The 24090-nt window shown below is 36.7% G+C and overlaps 1 protein-coding gene across 1 annotated transcript in view; it reads left to right on the top strand.

Moving 5' to 3' along the window:
* Window positions 1-24090, top strand: part of WDR35 (WD repeat domain 35) — a 45485-nt gene that overhangs the window by 2254 nt on the left and 19141 nt on the right. The window contains 9 exon segments of the mRNA XM_032683348.1: window positions 1369-1461; window positions 2848-2976; window positions 3196-3329; window positions 4916-5081; window positions 5178-5317; window positions 7395-7520; window positions 10744-10929; window positions 11492-11524; window positions 13544-13604. Of these exon segments, the coding sequence (XP_032539239.1) occupies window positions 1369-1461; window positions 2848-2976; window positions 3196-3329; window positions 4916-5081; window positions 5178-5317; window positions 7395-7520; window positions 10744-10929; window positions 11492-11524; window positions 13544-13604 (1068 nt within the window).

The following is a 24090-nucleotide window of genomic DNA, read 5'->3' as shown; positions in this document are numbered from 1 at the left end:
ATGGCTAATATGGAAGTGCTGCTCTGTTGTGTGGGACAGGAATATATTTTTACGTATTTACATAAAAGATCATGATATGTTTGCTTCTGTACATTTGTTCACACACTGCCTTGGTAGATGACAGATAAAGAATGCTTTATGGTAGAAGAGATAAACTGATAGGCAGTTGATGCTGGAATTGGTGAGTTAAAAAAGAAAGAACAACAATTTTCTGTCACACTGTATATATAAAGTTTTAAATTCCACATTATAGGGTAAAATCTGAAATGACAATAAAAGCCTTAAGCATTTTTTCTAGTGATTCATATGTGGATAAGTCCATTTCGTTTGTTTATATAGTGTCTGTGTGATTTGCCTATATGTTATGGTAACTTTACATTTTCTTCTGAAGAAATCAAAATTAGTTCAGTAAACCTTAACTCTGTCTTAAATATATCTTCATTTTCCCTTTATTGATGTATTACAGAATGTATACATGCTTAAACTGCAGTATAGTATGCAGACAAAGTTTATCCCATGGACAACGGGATATGAAGAGAATGCTAAAATCCTTGCATTATTTGAAGAAATTGACTTTTAATGAGGATTTGCATTTGAAACCTGCCAAGAGTCAGGTTATTTTAGAGACCTGGTTAAATAGGATTGGAACAAATAAATTGTGAGGAATTGATTTAGAGGATACTTTGAATGGATGTTTTCAATTGTGAATAGATCGCTGTTACCTTAAAAATCCCTGATATTCAGGATATCTCTGATTGCATCTGGTGATAAAGTTCATGAATGAAATCCTGTAAAATGGAAAGGATACATAGAAAATGGGTGACTAATAGTAATGGCATGAAAAAGCATGATGCAACTTCATATCCAGTATGAAACTGATAAAATAAGATTTGAAGATAATTCAAGTCAAATATTTATGAGTAGGATCCCATATGAGTCTTGAGGGTCTGACAGAGTTTTGTGTAGAGTGCTCTTAATTGTGAAGGAGATTTTGTTTTAAAAGTGCAGCACTAGTGAGGATCAAATTGTTAAGAGAAAGAAAAAAACCATGAATTCCTATGACAGTGAAGGTTTGTCAGTGTTCCAGGCTGTCAGAGGCGGTAAGAAACCACCATTATTTGGGTTTTGCTTGGAAGCAACATTCCGAGCAGGATTTGGAGAGGATGTCACTCAAGTAGGTGAATACAGAAGCAAAAGGAGCTGTTGAGCAGAATTTTGAAAGAGGAAACCAATGGTACAGAAAGAATACAACTAAGTCAAAGTCAGCAGTGTAAATCTCTGAAAAGCTTCAGGTTGATTGAGTGGGATGTGGTGGTTTTTGTTAACTTACTTAAGTAATGTCAATAAAAAATTTGTATCGCTTTCTAGGTTTTGTGCAGGTTGTGACATGGAATGAACAGTATCAAAAACTGACTACCAGTGATCAAAATGGCCTCATCATTGTGTGGATGCTGTATAAAGGTATTCTGCAGGATAAACTTGAGATGGGATAATGTTCCATGTTGTGAGAAATGTTTGGGGTTTTTTTTAACCCCCTAGAAATTTTTGCATTTCTTTTTCAGAGTTTTTATTTTGCAGATTGTAAAGCTCAAAATAGTTTTAAAACAATTCCTGAGTTTTTATTCTAATACTTGTCTACAAAAGGCATTTATACTGCAGACCTCCCTTGAGAGAGTGTATCAGTTCTTAGCCATATGCTTGATAAACTGCTCTAAATTTCTTATCTCTGTTACTTTATTCCCTTAGAGGAAAATAATGTGTTGTGCATCAAGCACAGACATATTGGTAGAACTGCAAGAACTTAGCAACCCTACTTAGAGCATCAATTAAATACTTCCATAAAAACAATCTTTAGAAATGTTTAATTAAGGCAGTAAACTAATATGACTAAGTATTGCTGTAATGATCTTTAATTACTCTTGACTTCTTCATACTTCCATGTACTACTTTGGTGCACTTCAATTCATTTGAAAGCCAGCAAACCTCACAGTCAAGTTAACCACTGCCCAACATATGTGGGAAAAAAATAAAATAAAGGGTTTTCTTTTTCTCTTGGGGATTTTAGTTTAATGAAAAATGAAAACAAATAAAATCTCATCTTAGCTTTGCATTTCAAGAATAATAAATATAACTCAATTAGTCTTTCTACCTGAAATTTGGTGGCCACTGTCACATAAATAAGCTCATAATTTCGGGAAATATTCAGTAAATTACTTACTACCTATTCCTAGCAAAGATGGTTGTTCTCTCTGATAATGTTTCCTAGTGTATTCTTGTCAGTTCTGAAATTACTTAAGCACAGAGCTCTTCCTGTAGGGCCCCTCTTGGGCTTTGGCTCCCCTTTCTGATTCTTCATTTGTTAGTATTCATTTCAGAAATAAGCTGCTCACATCTGAACACTGGGTTTCACAATAATTATATCTGTGTCTTCTGGGGGACACTGTCTTGCTAGACTTTTACTGAAAGGGCAGAACTTTCTTTCCAAAGATCAATTCTTTTCCAAAACTTACTGCTTCTGTAGCTTTTTGTTGTATATTGCATTGCAGAGTCACATGTGACTTACTGCATCATGTTTACTTAAAAATACCATTCTGGGGTTTTTCTGTTTCATTGAGAACCTAATTTGATTGCTTGGGAACTTTTATAAACTCTATTATGTTTAACTTGTGTTTTTTTACAACATCTTTGGGAATTCATATGGCTAAGAAATATCATTACCATCTCATTTGCATACCTTTTTAATGAAGAGTAACTTAATTTTGAATTCAGTGATTAGTGTGTATCTTGAATCCTCTAGAGGATTATCAAATCACAAGTGTAACTTACTTTTTCATTCACTACTAACAGGTGCTTGGTATGAAGAGATGATTAACAACAGAAATAAATCAGTTGTTCGAAGTATGAGCTGGAATGCTGATGGACAAAAGATTTGTATTGTGTATGAAGATGGAGCTGTGATTGTTGGATCAGTGGATGGTAAAATTTAAGCTCTACTAATTGTTTTGTTGTTACACAACTTCTGTTTGCAGTGTTATATACATAGTGGCCCTGTTTCTCTAGGTAAATAAAATTAATAGTCACTTAGCAGTTGTTGCTTTGACTTTCTTTAGCTGTTTTAGTGTTTACATTGGTAACTTGCATCCTGTTTTTGATTTTGTAGTGTATTTATTAAGTACAAACAATATTCTGTTACAGGCAATCGCATTTGGGGAAAAGACTTGAAAGGTTCCCACCTGTGCCACGTGGCTTGGTCCTCTGATAGCAAAGTTTTACTCTTTGGAATGGCAAATGGAGAGGTTCACATTTATGACAATCAGGGAAATTTTATTGTAAGTTCATACTGGTATAATTAAGGTATTAACTTCAACAGGCATCAAAGCTTACTTCCTCTTAATTTATTTCATGTTCATTTATTTGTTTAGTTGGTCGACTACAGTACTGAGAACTGAACAATGTCTTGTGCACAGAGCTTTTATTCAAGAGTTCTACAGCTTTTAATTATTTCTTTTTTTGATAGCTAAATGAATGTCACATCAACTAATGCCTTTTTGCCTTGGAATAGTTACTGAAAATGTAAAAGTAGGAATGTTCACACTAAAGAAATTAAATGAGGCTTTTTAGGACATCTGAAAATCTTTTATTTTTGAAGATGTTTGTGATGATAGGTCAGATTTAATATTTTTTAGCTATTGTTTTTTCTTACTTTCATTAAAGTAAAAGGAACTAATTGGAGGAACTAGTGCTGGCTTAAAGGATATTAACTTCTTACAGCTTCTGCTTCTGAAAGTACTAGCTTGCTTTCAAAAAGAAGCAGTATTTTATTTTCCTATTGCTCCTATTATTCTTTATTACATAAGGAATGTTACATGCTTTAGAGAAAACCTGGTAGTGAGTGGGAGGATGAAAGGAGATAACTATAGGATATTTTTGCATTCCTACAATCTAGGTTTGTTTATTTATTTATTTATTTATATTTGTCTACTTACTTGGACTATTGGAATATGACTATGACAAAATCCTAAATAGAAATAAAACATTGACTTTAAAAAAAGGTATTTGGGACCATGTTCTTAACTTTTAGATGCTTAATATGGCAAATTTTCTTCTCCTTTCCATTGCCTCCCCAAGAAAGTATCTGTTACCCTTCCCATTTTCTTTTCTTTAACCTCCCACTGTATCTTTCTTTCTTCCCACTGTGTGACTCATGGTGTTTCCAACTGCTACAAATTACTGAAATTCTTTAAATAACTTGTTGTCACTTCCCCCACCATATCAACAATATGTATGGTTGTGCTATCTCTTCCTCTCCCCTCTCTCTCCCACAGGTTACCTGGTATCCCTCTTTGAATTGATCCAGGAATACTCTTACCTTTCAGAAAAAGCCCTTACATGTCTTACCAGGCATCCAGAGCTAATTATTGCAAAAGTTAACTTACTTTAATTGGTATTCTAATTTGGACACTTATTTTTTCCACTTATTTTTATATGTTATTCATCAGACTTTTATTAAGAAAACGGTTTATTTTTAATGGTTTATTTTTAAACAAAAACCAATGTGGCCAGGAATGGTTTGAAATTATTGGGTTTGTTTTTTTTTTTTTTTTTTTTTTAAAGCTCCAGCAGGGTTCCATGTGTTACACACGTGTGTGTGTGTGGTGGGGTTTTTTATGTTGTTGGTTTTCTTTGTTTTCCAGTTATTTTTCAAAGACTGAAAATGCCAATGTTAAGGTATTTCTTTGTAGTTAAAAATATATGTTTTCATATGTCTGATCTGGCTTTGATTATATAAGGAAGTTTTTTAAACCCATGAAATTCTGAGAACTTGAAAATTTTTCTCTGGACAGGAAAACAATTTTGCTTAGACATCTGTTTTTTTGCAAGCTGTATATGGCTTTAATTAATCATTCTTATCTAGGTGAAAATGAAGCTGAGTTGTTTGGTGAACTTAACTGGAGCATTCAGTATTGCTGGGATACATTGGTATCACGGCACCGAAGGCTACCTTGAACCAGATTGTCCTTGCCTTGCTGTCTGTTATGACAATGGAAGATGCCAGATAATGAGGAATGAGAATGACTACAGTAGGTACAAAATGTGGGATGCGAGTTACTGAGCTCCTCTTGACCCAAAATGTCTACTTGTGTTGATATTTGTAATGTTTATTCCTTGAAAACTAGATCCTGTTTTGATTGACACTGGTATGAATGTTGTGTGTATTCAGTGGAACCCCTGTGGAAGTGTATTGGCAGTGGCAGGCTCCCTGAAAGGAACTTCTCAAGATGCCAACATTGTGCAGTTCTATACTCCCTTTGGTGAGGTAAAAATATTTGATATACTCAAATAGTGTAAATGTGTTTTGGTTTTTTGTTTTTTGTTTTTTGTTTTTTTTAATCTTAGTATGTCTTGTCTATATGGTCATTACTGGTGGAATTTGGATGCCAATATGCAGGTGTTTAGTGTGTTCAACATACTCCAGGTTATCTGGGATATCCATGTGGATCTGGAAAGATGACACGGGACCAAGTGCCCTTTTAGAACAGAAGGACAGTGGCCAGCACGAAAATCCGAGTGCATCTCGTAAAACACTAAATGCTGGGATATGTGGGGTGTCTAACGTGGAACACCTGACTCAGATACCAGAGCTCAGACTATAGACAGTAAGTGATTTGGAGCTTAGGCAGCAGTCAAGATGTCAACATCTGTGTATCAAATCCAGAGGTACTTGCCTTTTTGCACTGGCTGTGTACAAGACCAGGACATCTCTAGATTAGGAGCTTAAAACATGGCAGTGAAAGATCCCCTCTATTTTTATGGAATCACTAAAACCCAGAAAATGGCATCCAGTGTCAGTAAAAGCAATGGTTCAGAAACCTCAGAAAAGGTAAACTGTTTCTAATCTTCTTCGTATGGCTGTTGAGGATATTGTTTTTTAAGTGTTTTTCATACATCTGTCTTTTTTATAGTGTGTTAAATATTTGATAGTTGAGAGACAACTTTCCAGTATATTTTTGTTTATGGTGCTATTTTTGCCTTGCTGGGTAATTTCAGGTAATTTCCCTTTCCCTCCTAGGAATATATCTGGAAATCAGTAAGTTGGTGTTATTTATGACTGTGAGGAAGGTTATCCCTTGTACAGAGGAAGTATTGGCCAGCTCTGAGTTGTGCTGTGAAAGGGGTTAAGATCCAGCATCATTTGTAGGGGCTTCCTTAGCTGACAGTATTTAATGGAACCAAAGTTCTGACAATAATGTTACATCTCTAGTTGCTAATGTCCCTCAGTTGAACTGAAACTGGTGTTCCAGATTTTGTATTTAGTGTTTAGAAGTAAATTCTTTAGGTTTTAGAATTGTTTTGTTCTAGTTCTGATACGTAGATATGAACTTAACTTTTTGGAAGATGGTATTTTCTGTGAATAATGTGTGACAAGTATTTTGACTTGGTATTTGCATCCGGTCAGAAGCACAAAATGGGTACTGATAGCAGTTTCTATAGGCCCAAAGTTTTGCCCTCAAAAGGAATCTGAGCATGTATCAGTATTACACTCAGTAAAATGTTATATCTCTTTAAAGCCTAAGATTATTCAAAATCTTACAGTAAACAGTAGATTAGTGTATCCTTTATTACATTCATCTACATTATTTGCAAACAAAAACATACCAAAAAGAAGTTCTCTGTGGGACTAGGGTTATTGGTTTTGAGACACTATTTTTTTCCCCAATTGTTTCCTTCATTCAATTTCAAATTCTTCAACAAAGTAAAGATCTTAAAAAAAGATGAAAAGTGTAATAACTGCCGTTGTTAGACTCTTTTTGAAAAGGAATAGCGAAGAGGAAAGCATCCATTGCCTCACTGCCAATTGTGTACCTATGCAGCTAATTCATTACATGCTCTTGACATAGATTAGCAATATGTTTTTATTTGATTAAACTATCAGCTCTAGTTAGGGGTGTTGTGCGTCAACTGACTACATTTCCAGCATCAATGAAACTTCTCAGGCATGTCAGGATTGCTACTATTATTATGTTTGTTTTAGTTGTGACTGAAATTACAAAGGTGATTCAACTTACCAGCCAAAGGAATAAACGTTTATACTGTTGTTCTCCATCTACTCCTTATCTTTGTAAGCTTGAACTATCACTGAGTCCTGATTTTTCTTTCTCTCTGGAAAAAAACCACACACCAATACTGAAGCAAAAGAACACTTTATGGTATTGCATGTTAAGTATCTCCCTCATTGCTTACATATGTGTTGCAATTTGAGAGTCATTATGGAGTACTGTTAAGAAGATCTGTGGGTTTTTTTTCATCCACTACCACAACTGTTGCTTATGTATTTTAAAAAAGGTTTTCCTGTGATAAATTCAGATTCTTTTTCTTTCCTTGTTTTAACCAAGCATTTACATACACTGAAAGTTCCTGGCAAACAAATATCCTCCTTGTCTTGGGAGGGAGGTGGACTGAAAATTGCACTGGCTGTCGATTATTACATATATTTTGCAAACATCCGTCCACATTACAAGGTATGTAGTAACGTGACACTTAACTGTATTAATAAGTTTCCTGTTATTTCTTTTCTTTCTGAACAGGTTGAAAGAGTAGTTTGGTCTCATATATGTCTATTAGTGCTTAATTTATGATTACTGCTTGACTAACACTACTGACTTGAAGGTTTATTGGAGTCTGAGTGTCTGTCTTGGTGATGGAATTGATTTATTCATTGCTTTTACAATGAATTTTTGATTTTATTTTCATAATAAGGAAATGTATGCATTATTAATATTAACAGAATTAGGCACAATTCTAAATCTGGTAGTAATTGAGGCTGTCATGTAGGTAAGGCTCCAGTGTTTTCATTGCTGTTTGGTCAGCCAAAGTGGGCTAAGTGATACGATGGGAATTATTTGAGCCGTACTTTTACTGTCATTTTTTCTGGTGGTGAATTATTAGTTTGAACCAGGAGAGTCGTGTAGAAACCTGAACAGTAGAAATGAATATAACCTGATAGACATACTTCCTACTGATATTTCAATTCCCAATATACTTTTTAGAAGTGTGTATTCACAGCTAGTTGTAAATAATGTTTTTATCTTGACTATCATCTGGGTTTTTTCGTTTGTTTAGTTGGTTTTTGGTTTTGTTTTTTTTAAGAGTTAGGACTATTTCACTTAAATTTACAGTTTAACAAAAAGTAGCAATTACTTTCCAGTTTGCAGTATTGTGTTTTTTTTTTTTTTTTTCCCCAGCACAGGGTATGGTTTTTAATCATCAGCGTGTAACCACTGTGATTACAGAGAGGGAGAATGCAATGTGAGGAACATATTGCAGATATATTGAAATGTATTGTTCCACTTGGTTGTGAAAAAACAGTGGTCAGAGAGTTATAAACACAAATCTGCTGGGAAGCAATCTCAAATAATTTGTTGTAAATCTGCTGGAAAAGACTTTGGAAATTTGAGCTGGAAATTAGTCTTGCAGGAAATGCTACCTAATGTTTATTTTGGGAAATGTCTAACAGCTGGAACACAGGCCTGTTGCTTTCTCTTAAACTTATCAGTATCTATGAGACCATGTGTATTTCAGGATCTGGCACAGTTTGCAAATTAATATTTGGAAGTCTTGGTTTTAGAAACTGCATGTGTAAGCTCTTTCCCCCTTCCTTTCACTTGAAGTGGAAAAAGATGTGTTCAAATTATTTTATTTCTGCAGCAAATAAACTCTTAATGTGTTGGTAGTATACTCAGTTTCAATGTTAAATATTTTTATTGGTGAATGATACATGTTTTCCTTCAATAAATAATACACATTACTTCTGCTATGTTCTGATTATATCAGTAACTCCCTTTTAGGAAGTAGATATTCTAAAAGGTGGCAGTCAGTAAGTGGGAGTGATTCAAAGCTGTTATTAACTTAGGCTGGACTGGAATTAATGACCTGAAGTGTTAGTATCACATTACCCCTCCACTGAATAATCTGGTTTCCCCTATTTTTTTTCTTTTACATAAGTATGAGTGTAATAAGAGAAAGGTGGTTCTAAGTTAATATGACAGTAAAAACTATGCATTGAGCTGATCTTTTTTTAAACTATTCATAGTTTACATAGTATTTTTTTGGAACTGTAATACTAACTTAGAGTCTATAGCTGTAGTTACATTTCTTCTGGTATATATTACCTTGTAGAAATCTACTTTCCACCATGTAGAAATGTCATCATCTAGCATGCTGGGGTCCTTTGCCACTTCTTGAAATCAGTTTTATGTTTGACAAACACAATTTACAGTTACCTCATAACTTACTCCTTTCGTATACATTTTGAATATTCAAAGTAGTATAAGTTCCAGTTTGCATCTCTGAGAAGGACCCTGTGCATATTGCGCTTGGTTTGCAAAAACTGTTTTTATTCCAATCCTTTTACTTTTTTTCCTGTATCCAAAATGAGCTTGATTTTATTGAAAATCCAACTGATATCCTACTGATAAGATCAAGTGGGTTACATCAGTTGGGTAATTTTCATTTACATGCCTGTTGCTTCTCCGAAATATAATAAAGGAATGAGATTCAACTTCCAGGGCTAAAAACATGATGACTGTCCAGTGTGTTATATTTATCCATGTCCACCTAATCCCATTATTCACTTGTTTTTTTACATCTCTGCCTTGTGTCAAAGATAGATTTACTGATTTGTGATTCCTGAAATCATAAGGCTTTCTACATCTGCCCACTCCTGGTCCTCTGGCTCTATTCCACAGCATTATGCTTTAATTTCCATAGAATTCAACTCTGCTTGAGTGAAAACCTTTGGGCTCTGACAATTTATTGCCATTCAGTTTAGAGATCTATTCTAGAAATTCTTCTGCTGATGCTTTAGTTTATTGTCTCAGTTTCATTTCCTGTGGAGTGTGGGAACCCCTGTGGTCAGCACTCCAACAAGCCTTCTCCTCTCCCTCTCCCTCTCCTCCCCTCCCCTCTCTTGTGGATGCTGATGCAGAGAATTCTATTAGTTTTTCTACAATTGCATCATCATTTTTAAGTTGTTTTATACCTTGTTTATTTGACAGCTTCACCTCCTCTCTCAGATATTTTCTGATTCTGCTGCATTAGAAAATTCTATACTTTAAATCACTTGAATGCAATAAAATGCATCTTTCTATGATATTCCATTTCTTTTACCTTTTTGCCCTTTCTCCTGTTTGTTACATGAATAATTATATTCTTCTGGGAGGAAGAGAGGGTTTTTCTCATGTTACTAATATAAAAGAGGTGATGTGAGTTATTACAGTGCTCTTATATAATTGCTTATTTTTGTCTGCTTCAGGAATTGCACTGTTTGAGGTGTTTATTATATTTCCCTTGGGAAATGAACTTTGGGTTCCCAAATCAGTAGTCATAGAGCAAGCATGTTCATGGCAAAACCCAGCATCAGAGTGGGTGTTTGTCTGTACCTGCTGAAGAAGGAAGAAATGCGGGGAAGTGGGATCTTGTCGTATTTTGACGTTGGTCCTCCAGTTCCGAGGTTACTCTGTGTGATGGGGAGGCTTCTTCTGCCAGTTTAATATTATGGCAATAACTTATTACTGGAGTTGTGTTCACATACTTTTAATAAATCAGTTCATCACCTGACAGGTAAAAGGTATTGAATGCTGATGATGTACATGAAATAAACCCTTTCTGTCTTAGCTGTGAACAATTTATTATTGAACTCTCATAATTTCTGATAGGTTTTATCCAAATTGTCTTTCCTGGCAGTGGGGTTACTGCTCCAACACAGTTGTTTATGCCTACACCCGACCCGATCGCCCGGAATGCTGTGTAGTCTTTTGGGACACAAAAAACAACGAGAAGTATGTAAAATATGTCAAGAGCCTTCTTTCCATAACAACTTATGGAGACTTCTGTGTTTTAGCAACTAAAGCAGATGAAAATCAACCTCAGGTAAAGCCTGTCTTTTAATTTTCAATTGAAATGCTCTGTTCCACGTCAGTTCTTTACAGCCAGAATAAGATGAAATGGACAAGTCTCAATCTGTCTTAGAGTTGTCAATTGTCATTTGACAGAATGGCACTTGAATGGGCTCAGTGTTTAAAAACAAAGAACCCCAACAAACAACAAAGGAACTGATTAACTGCCTCTACAGTTTAACTCCTTGTAGCCACTAGTAACCTAATAAAACTGCAGACTTCCAGATTAATGTTTCTTCAGAAATATTTAGAACAGTTCTCCAGAGACAAGCTAAAAGCAGGAGAGCATCAGAATGGTAATGAATATTTCATCAGTCAGAAATGGGAAAAAAGGGCAATTTCTTAGGTGATATAAATTACATGTTACAACAAACTTCTCTTTATTAATTTATTTTATATGTAGCGACAAATGGTATGATAAATGTATCCTTTGGCTAATGAATGTTCATTTAGCATCATGCTAACTGTTAAATGATTTTTCTTACTGCATTTACTTCTGAATTATTTTCTATATCACTTGTATATTGCTTACAAAGGAGGAGAATGAGACAGAGTCATTTGGTGCAATGGTAAAAAAAAAAATCATGCTTTAGTGCTGCTTTGCTTGATTGTGCAATAAATGGTGTACTGTCATATGGACATACATGGCAAAAAACATTTGGTGAAGTTGAGTGCAATATAATGTTTTTTTTCTGGATTGTATTTTAGAAATAGGAAACAAACAGTGGAGGGACTTAATGTAACTTTCTTGAGCATAAAGAAGAGATTTAATTTTAGCATCTGAAAATTACAGATAATAAGGATCTTTCAGTTGTTTTGAAATGGCTCCAGTGCAATTATTAACACCATGAGGGGCCCGCTTTTAGGAAATGAAGCGCACAAGTTTATGGGTAGCAGTTCATTAGAGTTGCTTTCTGAAAAACAGATTTGTTTTACAAGAGATTTTGGTCATTAGGATTGTGATTTCAAAATGGCAGAAACTCCAGCAATAGCTAATGGGGCCAAAATCCTAATTTCAGCAGGCCCTTTTTAAAGATATTGCAAGTGGATGGTGAGTGTCAGTAAGTTAGGAAGGACTTAATGTTGATATCCATAGTAAGGCTGGATAAATCAGACAATGCAAACTCCCTGCCCCTGGCACCGCTCTGTGTAGGTCATACAGCCTCTGTCTTGGATACTGTTACTGCATCACCCCTTGGCAGGCTCTGATCTACTGACCTGGAGTCTCAGAGGTGACTAAAGAAGGCATAATATAAACATGATGGAAATAAAAAAGCCCAGTGTGGTTTCCTACAGAGGTGGATGCTCAACATATTTTTTCTGGAAAAGAGAAATTTGAGTATGCTGGTGTAAAGTTGAACTCATGAACAAAGAAATAAAAATACTATCTTTGTGAGGTGCTTATTGATGGCAGAACCAGAAAAAATAAATTTTTTAATGAAAAGAAATCCTTGTTCAGATCTTTTTCTTTGAAAGAGTGAAGTTCATATAGTAGCTGAAAAGCTAAATTGAGCTGTTCTCATGTGATTAATAAGATGTCAATCTGTTATTTTAAAGGGGTAAGCTGTACAGTTGCTCTAGTCTGCTACCACAATTACAGGAATTGTTCAGGAGGTGAAAGAGCTATGGAAAACTAATTATCTTTCATTTCCTGGTGAGTCAGGGTATCAGCTCTTAGGCAATTCAAGTTTTGGTAGCCCAGTATATTTTATTTATTTTTATTTTATTTTAAGTCTAAAGATTTGACAGCAGAAGTTGCTCCTTAATGTCCACACTTGTCATTCAAGACATTTCCCTGTACAATCACTGTTAGGCTATTTTATCCTTGATTTAGGTCTGGAGAAGGAAATACATCAGCTACAACAGTGAAGCATTGGTGTCTAGTCAGTTTTTATTTATTTGTACCTTCCTGAATTTAACAGCCCAATCCGAGGTTCCTGTGCTATCAACACCTTCCCCAGCGGGATTACAAGGAGGGCAAAACTAACAAAACTCACCAGTTTTGTAGCACCTGTGATACTGCAGGGCAAAGGGAGACCCTTATCACATTTCTGCCCACACTGTTACCTTCTTAGAGGTTCAAGGAGATGGGGGTCTGCGAAGGATAGAACAAAGGTCCTCCTAACTTGTGGGAGTTTTTAGGTTATGTTTTGCATGGGCAGCTGATGAGAGTTAAGTCCCTGAGTCAGTGGTGGATCATGCTCGTACATAATCACAGTGCAGTGAGTGCCTCACACACAGCAGGTGACACAGTGGCTCTCTTGCCCATGTCTTGTCTGTGGGCTGTGCTGGTGGTACATCCTTCCTGTTGTGTTTTGTCTGGTAGATTTGCTCCTTTGCTTAAAACAGCTGGTCATTTTCCTGTTTTGTGCTTGTTCTTCATTTATAATTGGCAAATAGCTTATTACTCTCATGCTTATGCTGCTTTATATTTACTGCAGTCATAGTCCCTCTGTTTTCTGTTGCCGATCAGCATTAAGCTGTGTGACACGTGGGTTATGAGATGCATCTTCACAGAAAACCTTGTGCAGATTACTAGCATATTTTTTTCTCAATTAGTAATGACCCTTGCTTTTGTATCCATACAGTATGTGCTGGTTCTCTGCAATTCTATTGGCACGCCCTTGGACCCAAAATATATTGATGTTGGTAAGCAACTGGCAATAGTCTTATTCTGTTGGCATTTTTTCTAGTCTTTATAGTTAATTTCCTATGCAAGTCTTTTTCAATGATATAATCACTGTGTGTTAACACCACTTCCATTCAAATATTGTGACCTTGTGTTCTGTATGTAGCTGTAACTATGATTTTATTTTGGCTTCTCCCTTCTGCTTGGAATCTCTCTAAGTAAAATAAACATGTAATCAGGAGTTCCCATTTTGTGAACTGTAATCTGTGTTGGAAATAACCTCTTAATTACTCTGTTAATAAAAACAGTGGCTCATAAAACTAGTCATATTCCTTGTAAAATTGGCTACACTTTAAAAATTGTTACTTTTCCTTTTTTTTTGGATGCATGTTTTTGATGATTCCAATTTTCCTTCACAACAGTGTAATTCAACTCCTTTTTAGGAAAAGGTACTTTGAAGAGAGTCTAGTTTATCAGAGCAAGTGAAATAATTTGATCTGGACTTTAATTTAAAATTAACTTGTTGCTGCTTCCCAAATTCTTGTGTTTCAGTGTTGTTAATATCTCTTCCTTATCTTGCTCACAATAGTTTTATCTAAATAGTTTCAGATTATAAATTAAAATTCAATTTAAAAAAACTCCAGTGGATTATAACAGGAGTATGAATCCTAGGGCTGAATTCCAGGCTTTCATTACTGCTTGTTTGCTGCAGGTGTGGTGCAGAACATTGCCAAGTAATTGCAAACCACTGTTTTCTGGGAATTTTGCTTGAGGATAAAGATCATTGATTTTTTTTTTTCTCTTTAAATAGATGAGGGAAATGTGGACAAACTGAAACATTAATGAGCTTTTTGATTAAGGAATCCACATTTGTTTGTTCCTGGTTTTGCTTTATTTTTGATTTGTTATCCAAATAGGTCTGAATTTGGATTCAGAATAGACACTGTGAACCCCATTTGCAGTTTTCGTTTCGAAGCTTAATTCATTGAGTAACTCTTCTGTTTCGTTGAAAGGCTAAATAATTTGTAATGAAGGTTTAGCAAAAATATTTATTTGCTTTTGAATGAGAGAGGGGAGTCTAGTTATTTAAATGAAAAGTATGTACTTATTTTTAGTTTTTGAACCTCTTAACAAAGTGATGGTAAGTAGAAGGGGTATTTGGCAGTAGACATCTAATGTGATCCCACTATGTTGGAAAGGTGGGATACAGTGTACCCTCTGCTGTGATCAGTCATGTGGCACTTTGTGAGCACACTAAAATCCTTAGGGAAAAAAATTAGTCTCTATGCATCTGATACAGTACAGGAGAATAGGCATACTGGAACAGGTTATGGATAAAACAGTTGTTTATTGTAAACCTGGAAGAATTGCTCCCCTCTCATTTTATTAATGTAAAGGTGTTTACTTAATATGTGCATATAGCTTTGGAACTTACGTGCTCTGATTCTGCAGAAATTAGGTTTAATTTTTAATGAAAACAAAACAAAATCTTTTCTTTACCTGTGCCAAAAAGGGGTGTAGCCATTGTGATAGGAAACCTCAAAGTTTTTTCAGTGTCAATTGCCTTCTAGACCCATTGTTTCATCTTCTCTGCAAAATGAAACTCTTTTGTCTAAGTTAATGTCATCAGAGAAGTTAGCTCCAAGCCACAGTGCTAATACTTGGTTTTAATATTAAACAACAAACAGCCATTCTGTCTGATAAAATAGATGGGAAAAGTTTTAGTAAGATAGAAATGTTAAGGAAAGTAAGGTGAAGAATTATTAGACAAGGAAGTAACAACAATTCACAGAAAAATATAAGTAGGGAAAAAAATCAACCAAAGACTAGAAATAGCTGAGATCATAAAGATGATTATTCTCCTTAACCAGTGCTTCTAAACAGTTTTATTCTTTATTATATATTAACTAAGTTTGTAAGTGTCATTTGCTAATGTTCAGTTTTTCAGTGATAGCAGCAGGAAATCAACTGTAGTCTCATATATATATATATTTATATATATATGGTGAAATTCATGCCTTATACTGCAGATCATAATTAAAATTAAAAGTATCCTGCGCTGATAAATGAGTTTGATTTGTCCTCTGGAATGTGTATGAAATGTTGTGGAAGATTTTAGTCTTGTAATTTCTGTTGGTGTCAGTTTGATGTCCTCTTGCCATCTTTCACAACAGGGGTGGCACATCAGAATCTTAAGGAATAAAGTGTCCAGGAAATTCAACACCAAAAATTTTATAATGAATGGAGGGGAAAAAAGCCCAAACAACCAACCCAAAGTCCCCAAAAACATCCCTCCTGCCGAAAGTAAAAACCCAAGCCCCAAACCTGAGCACTGAAGTAAGATGATGTGGTGGATGATGGTGGTCTGAATTGGGTGTCTGTTGTGTCCCCCCTGTCCTGTATGTGCCTACCAGTTTCCAGAACATAATTGGCAGGTGGGATCAGGGTGGTGGGAGGAGGATTCAGGGACTTAGAAGGAGTAGTTTGTCCCATTTCTACAGCTGACATCTAAAATAAGTTCAGTGAATCATTCACAAAGGGGTCTTTTTGCTCTTTGTTGGGTACAAAGAAGCCCAGGGCAGACAGCTCATCTGTCAGAGATGTCTAAAATTAGGTGAGATGAATCCCACTCAGACAGTCAAAATTAGCTTTGCATGGACACTTCTACCTCTGCATGTAAACTTTTTGCTTGGCATTTTTCTAGTGTTCTGTTTATGCGAGCTCTCTGAATCTATCTGTGATAGTGTTATTTATATTATGAACAAAGGTATCCATTTCTTTATGATTCTTCTACTATGACCCATCTCCTACAGCTGCTTGTAAAAGAATCTTCTCCAGTGAAGACAGTTATGATGCTATTTAATTGAAAAATGCTGCTGTTATTCCAGCTGCATTTGAATTGTCCTGAAGAGATTAAACGATCTGGAAAAAGCTTCTCCTCCTTTAGCATAACTAAGCTTTCTGCAGTCTCCTGCTGTTCCCTCCAGTGTCTGCGGACCAGTTGAGTGCATGGATTTGCAATGCTCTTCTCTAGTGTGACTTCACTTGTGAAAATGCTGGGCATTATAGCCTTCAGCCTCATAGATGGGCAGATACCAGAGGTTGGGAATATTTGCATTTTTGAGTCCTGAAAATTTTCTGTAGCCTCAGTAGTTCAAGCATTACAAGCAAGTCTTTCATTGCTGTTTAGTAAACACAGCCAAAGATTCAACCTTTTTTTTTTTAATATATGCATCCTGCAAGACTGCTTTAAAGCTTGCCTACCAAAATTACAGAAGAGATTGAAGGTAAAAGTGAAAAGCAAACACCTTTAAATGCAGCAATTTTGAGCACATTGTGCTGGCTTCACCATAGTTACTTTCCTTTTCTTGTAACATTTGAAGATACAACTTTATAGAACAATTTGAAATATTTATAATGTATGGTCAGTTTGTGTGAGGGGTTGACAGCTGTACATAATCAAGGTCTTTTTGTACAGTATATCATGCTGTTTATCACAGTTGGAGCTTCTTGGCAGTAGGATGTGTAATTGTTCCTTTGACAGCATGCTGAACTTAAGCAGCTGTCTGGCCTTGCTGAGGTCAATAGAGAGAGAAGACCTTGTAAAACCTTAAGGACAGACGACCTTTCCAAAGTTCATGTAAGATTCCAGTAGGTACATAATTTCTAACAAAATCATTAGCTTTTTGTCCTGTTCATGAATGAGAAAAATCAGCATTGAATCAATTTTCAGATCAGAGTAACCATTAATAGTTTAAGATATAAGCAGTACAAAAGTAAAATTACATATCTATTACTCAAGTGTTATTGACTTGTGAAAAAATGTATCACCTGTTTGTTAAATTCTTTTTTTTCCTCTCCTTTCTACCAATACAGTTTTTCAATTTTCTTTTAGTAAAGCGATAAATTGTTGCATAAATTCTGTCCATAAAATAATTTGCTCAGGTAACTTTTGTTTTGAACTCTTGTTCTTGTTTCAGACTTCTAAGTGCCATCTTTTAGAGTGGCTTAAATACAACTTAGGTTATCATTTTCTTTGATTTTCAGAAATACTTATGAAAAATGCTTTCTCATGCTGTAGATGTCCTCAACAAGCCACTTGGTATCTGTGTGCTCCTTCCTGTTCTTGAGTGGGCGCTCTTCTCTGCCACGAGTCTAAACTCTGTTTGACTGGCTGTAATTACTGCAATTTGAACACACACCATCTTTGGGTTTTAGCAGAGTGCCCCTTGTTGGAACAGCAATCACCTGGTGCTCTCCTGAGCATAAAGGGTTTAGTCCTCCTCGAGATTTTGGTGCTGTGCTCTTGGGCAAAGCCTCTTGGGCTTTGTCCTGGCAGGAAATCGATAGTGGAGAAAAAAGATTGCTCATTTAGGGATGCTAAGTAGCTGACAGGATATTTGAATAATGCATCTGAGAATGTGTGTTAAGGCACAACTTGTATGAATTGTCAATTTATAACATTTTATAATGTTCCAACAAAGTGCTATTAATCTCCTAATGAATTGTGACATTGTGCAATGTTTGATTCACCCCCAGGAGATGCAAATCTTAAGTTGTTGGGCTCTATGCCAGTAGTTCAAGAAAGGCTCAAAAGAAGAAGTGCTTATTTCCTACATTCTGTTGAATTTTTAATTATGTCATTAGCTTTCTAATGTTTACTTCTGCTAACAGTGACAAAAAAGGATTAATCAGTCATTATCTGATGAAGGGCCATCACTTCAGCTTTCTTTAGACATTGATGGATGGTTAAGCTTTCAGGCTGTTCTTCATATTGCTTTTTATTTTGTCCAAAGGCATTTTTCTTCCTGTGCTTCCTGTGCCTTGTGTTTGAGGTCCTTCACAATAGCTCGTGTTTGCTAGCCCATAAATTAGTCTTTTCTTCATTGTCTAGCATTATTGCATTCCATCCTACTCTGGTACAAAAATTAACCAACACAGTTTCTTCTGTGCTTGTTTCACAGGCTTACAGGCTTTCTGATGAAGTCCTTTGATGAATAACTAAATATAAACTACAGAAGGTTAAATATCTTGTTATATAATATCTTTTTAATGGAAACACAGCAGATGGTATCTGTTAAGAAAAGGTCACTCAGGCTGGATTATATCATCTTCTTACATGTGCTTAGGAGCACTGACACAGGGAAGTGTTATCTTTCAAGTTTGCCTTAGTACCCAGTGAAATTCATACAACAGCCTGACCAACATACAGGTGGATTAAAGGCAGAGAGCTGGAGTTGTGCCCAGATGTCTTGCCTCCCTCCTGGATGCCTTGAAAAGGGTGACTGAGCTACATGTGAAACAGCACTTGAATTGCTGTTACTTAAAGTTGAACCCTTTAATGTAAATTATAACTGATTTTGAGTATTTCTTTGTGTTCTGTAAACTGTGTTTGTTCATGAGTTGTCTCACATGCAGTTCAGTTGTCCCAGCTGCCGTCTGACATTTTCTTCTATTTGTGAGCCAACACTTCTAGAGACATTTGAATCAAGCTCTAAAATTAGGTAGATTTTCTTGATTGGACTAAGTTCATTCCAGTTTCTCAGGAACAGCCTGTATCAGACTTGTATGAAAACAACAGTTTAGTATTGTGTCTGTCTGTCAAATTGCTTCCTTTCCATCAGATTTGGGTGGGATGACTTGCCTGTCTTGCGTTTGTGTATCCCACTTCGTATACTAGAAAGTATCTCAGCTTTTTCATGTGGCAAAGTAACGTAGTCATGCATAAAGTTTGTTTTCCATTTACTATTTTTATAAGATCAGACATGAAAGCAGGTGTTTTCTTACAGTTTTGAAGTGAGAAGGAGTGTGTGTAGATGAAATGCAGACATTGTGGAAGGTTAGTTGAGATTCCTGGATATGTAATAAGTAAAGCTTCTTTCCTTCAGGGAGGAGGTTTTATGAAGGAACAGTGAAGAGAAATGAGGTGAGAAAAGAAAGAAGGTCCAGAGAAAACTTATAGGGCAGTTGTTTCACATGTTGGAGTTGTTTTGATGGGGATGGTATGTTTAATACTTTTCAGTATTTGATAACTGAAAAGTAAGGCACCTGTTTAAATGTTTTCCATACATATTTTCAAGGTCTGAAAATTAAGTATTGTCTTAGTACTGAAGCTGGCTATCAGGAAATCAGCAGGAAGAGTTAGACTATCTCAGAAGTCTACATTTAGCATGGAAAGCTGCTATGCAGTGAAAGTGCTGAGCAGAAGAGTACCCAAATATCTTGCCTCCTTCAGGCTTTAGGTGCTTGCATTTCTGTCTGATTAACAATCAGAGCACAGATTCTGTGAAGGGCACTGATGCTCAAGTGAGCAGCACTGGCTGCTAAAACCAGCGCTGCTGTATAAGTTGGTAATACTTCTCTACACTAAAGGAAACTAAGTAGTTAAACTAGTTGCCTTGAAAGGGGTTCTGGATCTTCCTCAGCCTGAGGGAGTTGAAATGAGCATCTTTCCTTTCCTAGGAAAGGAGAAATCCCATTACTTCCTTCTCTGCCCCAACAACAGCCTAAACTTGTAGTGGCTGGGGGCGTCCTTCCCTTGTGTTGAATCTATGCTGTTATGCAGTCAAGAAGGAGAATATTTTAGGAGCAGAGTGGTAGCCTGAAGGGGTTAATAGTGGGTCTGTTAGCTCCCAGGATGAAGATATCGACTGGGCAAACTTTCAGGTGTATCCTTGACGATAAGGAAGTCAGTACACAGCCCTGATGGAGAAAACAAAGGCAGACTGTAAAGTTGGTAGGCCTAGAATGTGGGAACTGCAATAAGGCCTTGAGCTTTGCCAAATGTACCGCCCATAGAACGTAGCCAATGAAAACACTGTTGCTTGCTTACCTAAAATAAGGATACTGCTTGCTGCTAGCAAGGGGTATAAAAAAGCAGATGAGAAAATAAAGACAGAAGACATCTTTTCTGTACAAAACTGACTCCTCATATCTTTTATCGGCCGTCACGACTCTACACTGACAGTAGCCCAGTGATGAAGGCTCTCTGGTGAAAAGGCAGACTAGAATACTTTCAGTTGGAAGGGACTGACTGACCAATCCAGTTCAGGACCACTCCAGGGCTGACCAAAAGCATATTGTTAAGGGCATTGTCCAAATGCCTCTTAAACACTGACAGGCTTGGGGCACTGACCACCTCTCTAGGAAGCCTGTTCCAATGTGTGACTACCTTCTCTGTAAAAAAGTGTTTCCTTGTGTCCAGTCTAGACTTGGATTTTAGTTTCTTTTTCAACAGATTTTTCTGTTTGTATTTTTTTGTGTTTTCTTGTTCAATGACTGACCAGTATAAAATGCTAAAGCAATTCTAGAAAAAAAATCATGTTTTCTATGCAATTGTTTAAGTTATACAGGCAGTTTTGTAAAACCATCAGTTCCCACATGTAGATACTTCTCTTCCAGATGTGATTTTGAATGGACCTGATCCTGATGATTGTGTCTGTGTGCTGTGTATCCCTGGGATTTCACATTTGGCTTAAATCCAATCATCCTTGAGCCTGCTGTTGCAAAGAAGGGAGGGCCCTGCCCTCCATACTGGCTACTCATTCCTGCCTGCTCCAGAATTTGTGATTTTCTCTTTAATCCAACTTAAACTAATCTTTTATTTATTTAATTTTGAGGTTAGTTAAATGAATGAACTGATCCAACTTACTCTGTTGTCAAGCTGCTCCTAGAGCTGCTATAAAAGAAGTGGCAGGGAAATGTGTCAGGGGTTGGTGTATGTGTGTTTTTTGACAATCACAGTGAGTTTAAGTCAAACATGTTCATAAAATGCCTAACTGATTGCATCCCCTGGATAAAGCATGGATGCTTTGCCATCTTATTTCTAGATCACTGTTACGACCCACCCCAGAAAAAGGGGAGGGGGTAACCCACGTTCTTATCAATAATTCCCTTGGAGTGGATTAGAGTGAAACGACTGAATAATTGGTGTCTGAAAACATATATAGGCAGGGTTTATTTTAACAATTTTGTTTGAACAGGTATGTTAGCATTTTGGGTGTTATCTATATTATCTATCACCCTGGTGGTCTAGTGGTTAGGATGCGGCGCTTTCACCGCCGCGGCCCGGGTTCGAGTCCCGGTCAGAGGAGTCCCCCAGGCAGATGGAGCTCGTCAGCCCTGTAAGGCCATCCATCTAAGAGAAGGTCACTCTAAACAAACCTACGTCCTGAGGACCTCACTGCCACTGTCCAAGCTTGCTCGGCCCCGGCAGATGAACCTCAGGATTAAAGGGTGGGCTCAGCTCAGCGCACACTGTGTCTCACCTAAAAAATCCACTGCGCAGGCTCGAAGGGTGTAAGACCTTTCCCAAATCTTCGTTTGCGAAGACTGGCCATACATACATCATAGGGATAACCCCTGGGGGGAAAATGCATAAGGGAGGCAAAGGAAAGACAGGATAAGGGTAAGGGAGAGTAAGGGAAAGAAAAGCTGAGAGTGGACAGATGTATATAGTCACCACCCACGGGGTCCAGCGATGAAACTTGGTAGTTGCCGCTTCCATGTCTGTCAGTTGAAGTGGTGGCCATGATCCGTTGGGGGTGAAGGGGGGAAGCCCCACACTCTAAGAAGTTATGAGTTACTATATCCATGGTTAGTGTCACAGGCCATGCCATGAGCCTCCAACATCTCCTGGGTCCGTGCTGAGTTCCCATGAGGGGCCTGGCCAAAGGGTTTTTCCTGCTTTTCAAGATTGGCAGAGGGGGGATGGGCTTTGATGGGCCATCAGAGGTATAATGCAAAAGTCCTGCAGAAGCCTGCAAAAGTCCCTTGGCAATCCTAGAATGCATAAATAATTAACCGTTTCAGTCTCTGACAGTCACAACAGACCTTATGTGAACATCCTTTTTCCTGGATTGGGGTATTTTAAGCTGTGCACAAATGAGTAAGTTTAGGCTCTGTGGAAGCTGCAGGTCAAATGGGAAGCCACCTGGTGAGTATGAGGAATGCCCATGGCTTTCAGGTGTGGGCCTGGTTTAACATTGTCTTGGACTACAAGTGCTTAAATGTTGACTAAGTTGAGTCCCAGTATGAGGCTTAGTACAAAAATTGAGTGATTTCAGCAAACCTTATTCCCGCTCAAGTCAGAAGATTTTGATGTTTCATTTTTAAAGGATAAAAGCATAATTGTTACAGCACCTATGGCTGCAAGTTAATAAAAGAACAGAACAAATATGTAGAATTTATTAATACTGTTGATGAAACAGGAGACTGTACCCTTCAGTTTGGATGTGACTAATTATTGAATGTGTTGTAAGTACATGAAATACACTGAGTTGCATATAATGTAAACAACTGTGCTCCTCACATGTTAAGCATCATCACTAAGCCTTCTTACCCAGTATTCACAGTTTTACTGAAAAGTATTCTGCATCCATCGGGTAGCTTATATAATCCTCTTGGTTTCAAAGAAATAAAATCTGTTCAACCAATCTTCCCCCATCTGTCTCTTGTAGCACTGTTCTCCTTTATGGCAGGCTTATAGCTCCCTCCAGAGTTCTGTTCTGTGCTAAAATACAGAAAAAAAGATCCCACGGTAAAAGAATTGTATTTTGTGCTCACATCATGTTATCTGTATGACTCAGTGTTCCCCCACCAGGCTGGGCCATGCAATTCTTTTGAATTTGCCTGGCTTGTTTTGGTAGCATAATGATTTTCTTGTAGAATATGATGGCACTGGGGGATTTACTTACTAGGTTTCTTCATTCTTCTATGCCTTCTTATGTGCATTCACTGGTTTTCAGAAAGATGAAACAAAGGATTGTAAAAAGGAAAAAAAACAAGACAGTGTATTATAAAGAATATTGTAATGCTTTGTGTGCATATATATATTTATGTATATTTGGTCACTGAACATGGACATCAGGAATGAGATACTCAGTTTATGCACATATTCTAAGCGAGCTTAGGGCTGAAGTAAAGAAAATACCCTGCATTCCTACAGTGTAATCTTTGGATATAATAAAGTAAGATTAAGCATACACTCTGCTAAATATTTAATTTGCTGCCATTCAGGAAAAGAATTGATATTTGGCTTAGCTATTAACTGAGATACAAATAGTATTTCTAGGTCTCGTCTAATTTAAAATTTACGAACTGTTTTTAAGGGGTGCTCATCAAAGAATCTCTTCTAGACTATCAACTTTTGAGTAGCGCTGCTTTTATTTACATTTGAATAATTACAAATATGTCAGATATGGAGGTATGTTATAGATCTTGTAAAGACATTCAAGGTGTTCCTGAACTGGTTATTAACCTGAAAGTTTGTCTATATGTATTTGATGTTTTTGACATTAGCACATGGAAATCTGCTGAAATAATAGGGGGAAAAGTGTTAATTGTAAAATCAGAACTTATGAGGATTTTCTCTCTTCTTGTGCAAAAGGCCACAAGGCCCCTGTGAAACTTTTTAGCAGTTAACAAAAACTGCTGCTAGGTTTTTTGAGGGTGTGGGTTGTTGTTTTTTGGCATCTATTCCAGTGCTTGCCACTCTAAATTTGCAAC

The sequence above is a fragment of the Chiroxiphia lanceolata genome, chromosome 3, assembly GCF_009829145.1.
Source record: "Chiroxiphia lanceolata isolate bChiLan1 chromosome 3, bChiLan1.pri, whole genome shotgun sequence".
Lineage (NCBI taxonomy): Eukaryota > Metazoa > Chordata > Aves > Passeriformes > Pipridae > Chiroxiphia > Chiroxiphia lanceolata.
Note: the sequence above shows the minus strand (reverse complement) of the source record. Positions and strands in the feature narration are given on the sequence as shown.